General features: G+C 29.7%; 1 protein-coding gene across 1 annotated transcript in view; it reads left to right on the forward strand.

The window, feature by feature from the left end:
- LOC106458422 overlaps positions 1–12,338 on the forward strand; it is a gene marked incomplete at its 5' end in the record, with an annotated part of 72,385 nt that extends 60,047 nt beyond the window's left edge. Inside the window, 4 exons of the mRNA XM_022384637.1 lie at positions 3,833–3,875; positions 5,433–5,504; positions 8,931–9,044; positions 12,082–12,338. Coding sequence (XP_022240345.1) covers positions 3,833–3,875; positions 5,433–5,504; positions 8,931–9,044; positions 12,082–12,304 — 452 coding nt within the window. The remainder of the gene's footprint in view (positions 1–3,832; positions 3,876–5,432; positions 5,505–8,930; positions 9,045–12,081) is intronic.
- Between the last annotated feature and the right edge of the window lie 457 nt (positions 12,339–12,795).

Genomic DNA, 12,795 nt, shown 5'->3' on the forward strand with positions numbered 1-12,795 from the left:
TATGCTAAACATTTGCTAATAAGCATTTGTTTCAATAGCATGCCTCAAAATTGCAAACAGGGTGCAGTATTAAGGACAATTATGTTATATTGACATATCAAATGAGTGAATACATTAACTGGTTGATATAGTATGTGTGATTAACTTATCAGTACATTTGATCATGCTTGTTTAGTACGTACATTATTTAATACTTAATAACATGAAAAAGTATAGTGTGAAAGAAACCAGTATATTAAAGTTACTAAGGTGGCATGGATTTCAGAGATTTGTTCACTTTTTTACCTGAAAAAACAAAACAAAAAAACTGATGCAACTTAACATTGGCTTGGCATGGCCAGATGGTTAGGGAACTTGATTCACAGGTTGTGGGTTCGAATCCCATCCCACCAAACATGCTCGCCATTTCAGTCATGGAGACATTATAAGTGACGGTCAATCCCACTATTTGTTGGTAAAAAGAGTAGCCCAAAAGTTGGCTGTGAGTGGTGATGACTAGCTGCCTTCCCTCTAGTTTTACACTACTAAATTAGGGATGGCTAGTGCAGATAGCCCTTGTGTAGCTTTTTGCAAAATTCAAAACAAACCAGTTTAAAAATGTGAACAACAAGTTAAGTTATGGTGAAAATAAGTATGCTCAAGCTGGAGTAGTTTTTGTGAGAAACAAAGTAGTTGTTTGTTTCCCAAAAAAAAACCTGATAATCAATTACATATAATTGACAGAAGTCTAAATACAGTGGATTTGCAGATTATGCTAGTGATTCTGTGGTACTCTTTTACTCTCTTCTTTACTGAGGAGGATATTTTGAAAAATTCCCTGCAGTAATGTTCAATTTTAGTTTGTTTTTTCATGTGATATAGGATGAAATAAGTTGTTAAATACTGTCAAAGCTCATAGCATAATGTTCCAAACCCTACTTTGCGCTCTTGCTACAGAAAAATGATATTGTATCCTTGAATCACCACTGACTTGCCAGTGGAAAAGGTCACTGTTTATTTCTATACAGTATATGCTTTATGCTAAGGTAATCTTTCCCAAGAGAAAAGTACATGTTGTACCCTAATTGAATGATCTAGTTTCATGAGTAAGTAGGTCAAGAGGAATGTAGTGGGTCCCGTGACTGATTTTGTATATTAATACCAGTAAATTATGCATAGAATTTTGAAAAATCTATGTTAACTAAGACGGTAAGAAATGCATGATATGCGTGCATAACATAGCTCATGGCATTATATTTTTATGGCATGAATAATAACCATGCTTAAAATGTTATGTTGCTAAACTTATAGGGTAGAGTGTCACCTTAGTTTGTAGTCACATTTTGTTCTTATACCTGTATAATTCTTCACTACTTTGCAATTTGATTATTTATCTCATCAGTTACATGGGTATCGGGGCTTTTCTTTTACTTTATATGTCCATATAAACTTAGTTTGCACATTCATTATCTTCATTAGGCCTTGATCTACTTAACTTGAGAAAATCTAACCTGTTAGTCTTTATGCATATTTATATATAAAGTATCAAGCCTAGGCAATCTTTAATAGTTTTAATTAGATCTGTTGAAAGTGTACTTATTCCCCAAGCAAACTTGTCTTCAAAGTAAAACTAAATAAACTATGAACAGCTAGTAGATAAGTGGACATTACATCTTTTTATAGGAAAACCTGTGATATGTGATTTATTCATGTAAAGATACATGTTTTTAAGTCCAGTGTTTGTTTTCAGGAGTATTTTGTAGCATTACACCACAGCAGTAAAAGTTGCTATATACAGGTGTTTATAATTTTAACTATGGAACATTGGTCAAGTGGTAGTTGAACTTTTAAAATGTGATAAATCTTGAAAAAAAATTTTTTTATTTAGCTTAATTTCCAACTAGTTACTTTTTGCCAGTTGCAAAGGTTTTTATCCTAATTGCAAAATATATATGGGAGTTTAATGAGAATAGAACTTACAACAAGGTAACAATAGTAACATATTTTTATTTTTACTTTGGGTATTTATGTCTTTTTGTTTTTATAATTTTTTTTAATTATTTCTTATCCTGTGGCTCTTAGGTCTGTACTTTTCTTTTAAATCTCTTTTCCTCGTATTTTCTTTTTCTTTTTAAAAATTGACTTGAAGGTTGTCATTTAAGCAGGGACTCAAATTTTATACTGCTTAACCCTGTCACCACAGGCACCTGTATTTTACAGAACCTTGTAATCATGATGGTATACATACTATAACCCTTCAAAGCACTTACCATACCTTCACAAAACTTCACAAACCTTCAGTATACTTTAAAAGTATTTTGTAAACAAAAAATCAGAATTCTGTTTAATTATATGGTGTCAGATTGTTGACTGCTCAGAGTGCAAAGTGATTTTCATATTAATATTAAGAATACTTTTCTTCATCTGAAAATTTTCAAATTTTGTTTGCATAATCCCTAAAACCTCCTAGATAAATATCAATTTTATTTTTAAAACTTGATATTTTATCTGTTATTTTTTCTGCCCTAACTATACGAGGTAGGTTTTTGACTGACTTCTTAATCACCCCCCGAAAAAATTCGAAATAAATCCAAATTACCATTATTTTTCTTTCTAGAATGAAACTTGATTTGTTTATCATAAATAGTTTAAATATCATAACTGTACTGTTTATACTTAAATTTTATTGTCTTATTGCCCTTTGAATCATGTCTAAACTAATATTCTCACCATAAAATTTGAGATTACTTGATGAAAGTGCAGCTCACATTATCCTATAGAATTAAATAATACATAGGCTACTCGTGAGATGCTTGTGAGCGTATCTTGTGAAAAATATTTTTTATTATCATTTATTTTACCAAAACTAACTGTATCTAACCTAAAAAGTTTCTAATTTTTACATTTTAGTTACTTTTATAATAATAAATAAAAAATATGCATGAAAAACAAGAAATAAAGTACTTGCCTGGGTCATCATTTTTTGCTGTTGACTGTCGATGACACGTAACCCTACTTTTTTATAATAATGGTACTACTGCAATAAATACTTTTTTATATGACTAAATAGTGCTTCAAAGAAAATAGAATAATAACATGCAAGAAAGCAGAATATTTCAAATAACTATCACAAATTTTCTGGCTTTCTAACTATGGAACAAGAGCCATTAGAAATTCAGCTAAGCTCATTGATGTGTTTCCTGTGTGAATCAGGCTTGAACTGGAAACAAAACTGACAATTACCCATGAATAAAACAATGCAGTATAATATGTCATTTGATAGATCAATACTTTGGCTTTATATTGGTTATAAATACTATAGTATTGAACGTCAGAGAGAACTATTGGTAATTTGTGAAAGAAGGGATGTGGCAGGAGGGGTCTTGTTTTCTAGTTTATGGCTTTGAAATGAAATAAGATTGAAGGCTTTAAAAATTGTTTTGACTGAGCAATAACTATACTATAGTGAGTAATTTATGTTGAATTTCAAAGTTCTTGGAGGGGTGATAAATATATTAAATAAGAGGGAAGACACAGGTAACAAATGTTGTAGTTTTTATACTAGGGGATATTGAGGTGTTTTTTTTTTAATAGTTCCTTATAAGACTAAGAACTTAAAACTTGAATGATGTTAAAATTTGATTTAGTAACTACTCAGTGATGCTAAGTTTATTTGTATATATTGATAATAAAGTAGTTTAATTAAATTTTGAATGTAATTCTGTGAAAGGTTGCGACATGAGCACTTTGACCTACCCAATGCGGAAGGGTTAAGACTAATTGTGTTATACTTTTGAAGAACTTTGATAAGTATTTGCATAAGTGATTGACATATATTTTCTGTATTTTTTAGGAGACACTACACGAGAAGGAACACCTTCACACAGTACTGTACGGTGAGTTTTGTTAAGGTGTGGTGTATAAGAATACTATGTGTTTTCTACCTCATTATAGTAATATAGGAATTTCTCAAGTTTGTTATTTGTACAGCTTTCACATAACACATTGGTCAAAAATGTCTTTAAGTTCCTTTTGCTCTAGCTACCTATTTTTCTGTGTCATTCACCTAGAATAGCAGCTTTTGTCTTCTCTTGGTAAAGATAGCTGCAGAGTTACCTGTAGTATGTGAAGTTATCTTTTTTCCACTAACAGTGAGGTTATCCCTATGAGGTAATGATCCCTCTTGTGTTTTATTGGGAATGGCCAATCACATGAGTAGTGCTAGTTACTATGGTACATTTGCTTTCAGCCTCTCTATTTCTCACAAACTCAGTTGTAGAATACGGTATTATTTTGCAGTAAATTTCTTGTTCAATCTCCCACTGTTCTGTGGATTTATTATTCTTAGAAGAAATCAGTACTCTATGAAACTACCAGAAAGATACCTACTTGATCCATTGAATGATCTTAATATGTTTATGTTAAATTAAAATTACATGTTTGTGAACATTGTATAAAATGTTTAGAGTTTCTCATCTGTGATTTGGATACATAGGATACTCGTACATGCTTACATTTTTAGCTTTACATTTTAAACTAAATAACTGAATTTTCTCTATTTTTACTTTCCAGGATGTATATTCCTATATATATATTAATATGTTCTTAGATATCTAGTTCATTGTGTCATTTCATTTGTATTATTTTAATGGGAAATGTCTGTTACATTTTTTTTTACTTACTACTAATTTGTAGTGGCTAGCCTCATTGAATGTATTCATAATTAGGTCATGCACGTGCACACAATTTTCTAGACAGGTATAAAAGGCTTGGATTTTAATGACTGGTACTCAGTTAGTATTCACTGCAAAAGTAAGTGATTTGATGAGCTGTTTTTTTTAGAAAATAGTTTAAGAAATTGGGAAATCAACATATTTAGAAAATTTTAATATATTATGCTTAATAGTGTATATGGTCTTTTAATACATTATGTAGTTTTTGCCATGATGTTTAGGTCAATTTCATGAAATTCTGCAATCCACTTTTTGAGAAAAAGAAACACTGAAGCAATGTACAAGATTAATTACATAATAATATGATAAATTCAAATTAAATTTTTCACTGAATAAAATTAAAAACTATCTAGTTTTTTCTACAGTCAACAGCAGTGATGTAACTTGTACAATTTACCTGGAAGATAAGTTAAACTAAAATGTTTGCATACAGACATGCTTCTTAAAGAGCCTGATGGATGGTTTTATTGCAAAATCTTTAGAAGGTAAAAACAGGACTTTTACCATGCCATGGCCATCAGTTGTTTATTTGTATGTTGCTTATAATTTTTTGAATTTCCTAACTTGTAAATCTACTAAGTAAGAACACGTATTTCTAATCATAATTGATGCAGAATTACTTATAAAATCCAGTTATCATTTTCATATTTTTTTATAACTTCACAAAAGGTTTTACAGTAACTTATTTAACTTTCATTTCTTTCATTTCAATTAATATAGCTCATCATCACCTGCTTGGAAAGCAGGTTTAGTTGGACTAATTCGACAGAAGTTTAAGAAGGAGGTGATGAAGTAAGTGAAATAGCTTGTGTTTCACTTGTGTTAACAACTGTATTGCAATATGCTGTGATATTTGCATAATTGAAGAACATAGACCTATACTGTCGGCTGTTTTAATAGGATATGTTTTATTCAAAACTAAGTTCCCAAATATCTGACTTTTCAAGCCCGAGATAATAAAAATTACAGGAATATTGTGGATTATTAAAAAAGTGGTCCATTTCTTTTAGGAGCTTCCCAATTTTGATTTGTTCTGTTATGAGAATATTGCTGTCATATTTTTCACTTTTTCTCTTTTATAAGTCAATGATTTTGATATAGTGAATAAATTTGATATCAGTATATGGCTTATTATGAGTAACTTGACCACATGTTTTGTATCAATCATTAATGTACTTTCAGATGATGATGACATTATGCAGTGGACTTTTATTCATATAGATAATTATTTTTACCATAATCGTTCCAGTTCCATTGCTGGAAACTTAAGGGATTTTGTAATTGTCTAACAGTAAAACTGAAGAATAGCAACAGAATTGAAAACATATACTTTAATGTTAAGAATAATAATTTGTTGAAAAATGTCATTATTTTACTTAAACAGAAAAGGCTTTTGTAAATGACATTTGAATTAATAAACTAAAATTATCCTTCATGATATACTTATAAAATAATTGTGTTTTAAAAAAGTTCCCATTTGTGTTTTCCCCAAGGCTTCTAACATAACTAAATACATTCATTTTTTTTAAGCTTTTGAAATATTGTCCTATTCTTTCTTCTATATCTGCAATAAAATCAGTGTGTGACTACACCACCTTGAATGTTTTATTAAACTAATATGCTAAACTGTGCTTAGTTTTTTACATAATTGATATTTAAGTATTTTTGTTTATCTGCATGTGATAATGATTTTTTGCTTAAAATTTGTATATTTTTACCTTGCGATTAAAATAAAAAACCCTGTTTGGTTAAGAAAAAGAAATATGATGACCAATAATAATAAATATAATAAAGATATGATATGGTGTTATTAATTCTTACCATAAAAAAATCTGATTTGTAAGTGGCATAAATAAAATTGCAAATAATTACAACTTAGTTACTTAATAACTTACGTAATATAGTTCACACCATAACATTCTTGTTCTTTAAAACTGATCATATAAATAGCATCTTCACTATTACTATGATTATGTTTGTCATATTCCAGTCAGCCTGATGAGTCTTAATATGGGTAAAAAGCCTCGTTGGCACTAGATGTGCAGATGTGGCTGACATATTATAGTATATTAATCTTTGCTTTCTCTGTTAAGTTCTTAGGATACTAATGCTACATTGTAGCAAAACTTTTGTTGACAGAAAGCAGTAGAATCTTTTTTTTTTTTAATCCCAAGAAAACCATGTAAGTAAATCTAGTATTAAGTGTTAAGAAATACACAAGTTTAAATCAGTGCTAATGTCCTCTCTTTAAATGGTGATTGGTTTGGCCTACTTGTACTATGTCTAGTTCATTTTATATAATTTTAAAAGACAAGAATAGTTTAATCTATTTGTATTTATGCATTATTCTAACTATTTCTCCATCATTAAAATGTTTAGTTTAGTAGATTGAGGTAATACTTTGCAAAAAAAGAAAATCAGAAATGTTTTATACTTCAAAATTATTCATTTATTAATATATTGTTTCTTCCAGATGTCATAAATTTTGAGGAAGATATTTGCAAACAAATTAAAAATCATTTAAATTGCCAGGGATGCTGCTGACTGTAAATGCTTAAAATGTGTACATTTTTTGTTATAGTTTTAGAGTTGTTGAATGATCTGATGCACAGACTTTGGTATGTTTCTGTAGCACTTGTCTTACCCACATATGTGTATGCAATGAGTTGAAGAATTAGTGACTAAACACTGTTGTTTTCATGTATATATTAACCAAAAGATTGAGCAGCTGTAGATGTTTTAAAAAAGAATAACCAATTTATAGAAATATAAAGTTAATATACAATACAGATAGAGGCATGGTAGTGACTCCACCTGTGTCTCTATTCAGGTCTGAACTTTAGGCCAAATATGGGATATTGCTATAACTTATGTTTTTAACAGATCTAAACTTTCTTGTAGCACGTTACAAACAGCAGCTGTTCTAAATTCAGAGAAGTAAACAATCAGGAAGTGGTAAAATTATTGTTCTTATTCTTCACTTTATTGACTAGGCAAAACATATAGTAAACAACGGAGGACTGGTAGGGAAAAAAATTTCCACTGGTATAATTAATCTGAAATATAGATTGTTGACAGCTGTAGCAAATATATTTTAATCATTTTAAAAGTGAATTTTTCTCCAATACTAAGTTAAAACTGATGTCTTAATGGTCTAGGGACACTGTGTTATAGCTTCTCCTGACACTTTAAACTTTTTATGTGAAAAAGCTGATGAGTGAAAATAGACTCTGTGACCAGTACTTGAACTCGAACTTCTGTCTAACAGAGTCAGTGCTCTACCACAGAACTATTCAATAGTACAAACGGTTATTGTTGTTCTATAGATCCATTCAGTAACTAATGAAAGGACTCTTTCTCACATAAACGTTTTACATGAAAAAGCCAACAAATGAAAAGTGACTCCTGATACCAGTCTTTTTTTTTCAGTTGTAGGCTTTTTCTTGTAAAACTTTTATGTGAGAAAGTGTTTCTTTCATTGATTCCCATAAAAGCTGGTGTTTGAATCCTACTTTGAGTGTCATGTTATTATTTATTAATTTTAGAACAAGAGAAGTAAGCATTCAACTGTTGGTTTGTATTATTTTATCAAAGTCAGAATGCTTAGGTGGACTTAAATGTTCAGGTTGTAATCAAGTTAGAAATAATAATAAATCATTTTAGTAAATAGTTTTAATAAATAACATATGTAATAAAAAAAACTGACTTTTTTGTATGAGAAGCATTTAACATTTTTAAACATAGAAGAAAATGTATTTGCCTAAAATAATTTAAATTGACAAAAACTATGAGTTTCTGTGTTCAAAATATCTAAACTTCTACTTCATGAAGGGGATAACTTGTCCCTAATATCTGAAAAGTAATAGAAGTAAGTGATATTGCTTGTGAAAACAGAAAGAAGTGATATCTGATCAGAACTTTTTTACATGTAAAAAAACAGCCAAGTTAGAATAAAGGAGTTAGCTATATAAATATGTGATATCAAAAACAAGAACTAGGTCATGTTAAAACCACTTTGTTAGCCACTTTTATATTACATTTTTACAGAGAGTAGCCTTTTAGAAGTTTAGCCAATATTTTATATCACATCTTTATCCTAATTTGACTGTTTTTGTACATGTAAAATTTTTTTATGAGATTTATCAGAAGTTAAAATCTGAAACATAAGAAGTTAATGATATTGTATTTGTTTTTAATATAATTTTCTCTTGTTAAAAGGTTTTCTAAGGCAACAAGCACTCAAGAAGATCATCAGTCAATTTCTACCAACAAGTCTCAACCGAAAGGTCCAAATTCTACCTTACACAGAGGTCCATGTGAAGGTCTTCTTTTGTGAGTTTTTTTTAACATTGAGCTCTATGATATTATTTTAATGATTAAATAAATTTCATCCTTACATAACTAAGGTATATTCATCAAATATGTTTTTAATGTTCGTGCAGTTTCTGTATGAAGTTAAACACATCTGTTTACTGGATATCTCAAGGTCATAAATGTGTTAATACTTTTATACAGGTAAAGGTTACAAACTGCACCTTTTGCTTGTAAGTCTCAATCTAGCATGTAGGTGTTCTTCTTTGAACTTCTTGAAAAGTAACCTGTTCAAAAGGTTATACAGATAATTTCAACACCTAACTTGTCCTAAATTGCATGTAGATCATTGGTTAAAGTATGTAACCTGTGGACATGTATAATTCCTGACTTTTTTGTTTCACTAGATCATTTAAGTTAGGTACTTCCAGAGTTCTGTCTCTTGATCTTAACTGTTGTCGACACCAGCAGCCAGACAAGAGAGAAAAAGAAACCTGGCTAGTTGTTGGTAATAGAATGCTATATTTGTGTAAATAAAAAATGTTGTGTTCCAAACCACACTTGTGTTTTTAGTTTTCCTTTACTGTCTGTGTTCAGTTTCTTCTTAACTTAACCCTGTGTGCAAGGTGGAAGTCAAAGTGTGCATGTCATGACTTTTTACAGAGTTACATTCAAAATTATTTAAACTACATTATTATTAATGCATATCAAGAAACTTGGCATCAAAAATGAGTTAATAAATCAACTTTTGATACTATGTAAGTTTTAATTTCAAAAGGAAGGATGTAAATAAATTCTTAATCTTCTCTTCTTTATCACATGGTACTTGTTTGCTTTGAATTGACCATTTTAGATATTATTACTAAGTATATATGATGTGGTGAGTTTAACATAAATTACACCTTTATAGTATAGATATTGCTAAAATAAAATCTCACTTTTTGCCTCCAATCTTCTTGTTTTATGGAAATATAAATAAAGTCACACCCATGTACTTTTATCACATCTTCCTTCTTTCAGAAAATGTCAGTAATTCTCTTGGAAATCTGCTATTGCATTATCTATAACCAATAGAAAAAGGTTTCAATTTACTGATTATTGTAGAAGGCTAGCTTCTTCTCATGATAGGTTTTGAATTATTTAGCCTTTAGATCCATTGTTGCTATTGCCAAGGTCACTTTGACAAGTTAAAGGAATTATTTTAATCCACCTATAGCTTGTTTAGAAAGCCGGTTAAATTGTAATAGTTTTATATCATTGTAATTTCTACATGTCATTAGTTTGTGTTCTTAACTGCAGGTTTAAAATAAATAAATAACTATTGTCTACACTACTATCATTCTTGTAAAAAAGTTAGTTAAGTTTTGTTGGGGGCCAAGAGCAAAAAAAACTAAAGACCAGATGCAAGCTCTTAAGTTTATTTTCTATGTATAAGTTTTGTTATAAAATTAACAGAAATACAAAAATTTGAAATTCGTTAGGTTATATAAAATAAAGTAAAATAAAATTTTAAGCAAGGTTTGTATATGATTTCTTCCTGCATTATCTAATTCAATGCTGTTTATTGTAACTTGAGTTGGGCCCTTGCCTGGTAATTTATAGCTTTGTTGGGCAAGTTTAATAATTATACATGGTTCATAGAGCAATAAAAACAATAAAATTCATTGAAAACACAGTAAGATTTGATAGACAAAACAAAGATGTAATTCATCATTTTGTCATATTCTTTTTTTCTGACAGTAACTTTTTTTATAGTGGATATGTAACAAATTGTACAAGAAAGTATTCAGTGCTTTTAAACATCTAATTTTTTCTAAGTACAATAATATGGTGAGTGTACTTAACCTTTTATAAGTTTTTCAACTTTCCATTTTCATACAGTATTTACTGAAATGTATAATTTTACAAACATGCTATGTAACAGTATGGAGATTATAAACCTACATTTTTATAAAAATGTCTTTAAACTTCAAGATTTCCGTATTATCACACTTGAATATGAAAGTTATAGATTCAATATTTTTCTAAACTGATTGTTTTCTTTTACTAGATTATAATCTATTTGTAACTTCTCTTTTTATTGGGGGGGAGGAAGATTTTCAGTTCGTACTTTGCCTGGTTTACCGTGTTTATTAGTTTTAATGTAATGATTGTTTTTGAAGAGTAAAAGTTTCTTAATTCCTCAATTTAATTTTTAGAGTTTTTACTATAGATTAGGAATTAATTACTACCAGTGAAATTCATTGCTGAAATTTATTACTTTTGTTCTGAAAATTAAGATATTTATTTCTTTAAATATATGAAACTCACCTTTTTCATTTAATTTGTGATTTTTAATCTATTGTTACATCTCTGTTCATTTGCTGTAGTCTCTCTTCTTGTTTCTTTTCTCATTCTTCTTGTTTCTTTTCTTTTTCCTCCAACAACTGCTGTAATCTCTCTTGTTTATTTTGCTGTTCGAGCTACCATTGTTGCAGGTTTTCTTGCCACTGCTGTAATCTCTCTTCTTTTCTTGTTCTTCTTGTTTCTTTTGCTGTTCTTGTATTGCTGTCATCAAATCTGCTAAGCTTTAGTTTGATTTGCCACTTCTCGTTTCCATCTTCTTTTCATTTTCTTTTTTTTCAGTCCCACACTCTGACACCAATTTGTTATGTCTCTGTTCGTTTGTTAATTTTTCGTATAATTTATTTCCAATGAAACTTCAGTGACACAATTCCTTTCTTAAATAAAACTAGTTTATTCCCTCTCAATACAACTGTGCAATACACTTAATTTCCACAGTCACTTTAACTTAAACACACGCTATAATTCACAACGATTCACGCGCTTGACTCAATTATCCATCTCTGTCTGTCTGCCATTATCTATATCTATTGACAGTCTGGCGCACTTATATACAAGAATAGAGGGCACCTAGCAAATACTGGATTATTGGTAATGTTCCCCGATCTTTCTAGAACTCATTACGTGTTACCAGCATCACGTGACTTCCGCTGTCGTAACTATTTAGTTTTTAATATGGAACTTTGGTCTTAAGTGTCTATTTTGTACCTTTTAGAAAAGAATACCTACCTTGGAAAGGCCCAGATCCACAGAATTGTAAAGGTCCTGATCCTACTTTATGTCGAGGTCCTGATCCTAAGAATCTGGGGACGAAACGAGAATCCAGAGCTAAAGGACCAAAGCTGAGTCTGAGAAGAGGGCCACTGAAAGACATTGCCCATCGTTCTATCACTTCATCCTCTGGTGTGCTGGTTGCAACAGTGGAGACTGGTCCTTGATGGTCTAGTTAAGCAGGAAATTTACTTCTTTATTAGTGAAGTAATTTACTGAATGAGAAAACATCTCACATTTTTAACATTTTTTTTTTAATTTTAACTTATGATGTTTCATTCTATTTTATGAACATCCCAAACATTTTAAACTAATCATTTGCCAAAATACTATTTTTATTGATTTTTTTTATGCTTTCAATTATAATTTTATTTATATTTCTAGTCATTAAGTGTTTTCGTTTTCAAGATGTGCAGTATATATTTCTTTATTTAAAAGAAGTGTTCTTTTTTTAAGATGAAAAATTTTTGGCTTCTTTACTTAGAACTTCTGAATGTTGAGCTTTAAACTGAATAAATCGTCCACTCTGGTATGTAAGTATCAATGATAATGTAGGAGTTAAGATGACTTAATTCTTCCAGTCACTTCCCTTGTTAATTTCCTTTACAATAGGTTAATATTTAAAAACATTTTGATAATGTTACTAGTTTACTATAGA

This window comes from Limulus polyphemus, unplaced genomic scaffold, assembly GCF_000517525.1.
Source record: "Limulus polyphemus unplaced genomic scaffold, Limulus_polyphemus-2.1.2 Scaffold461, whole genome shotgun sequence".
NCBI lineage: Eukaryota > Metazoa > Arthropoda > Merostomata > Xiphosura > Limulidae > Limulus > Limulus polyphemus.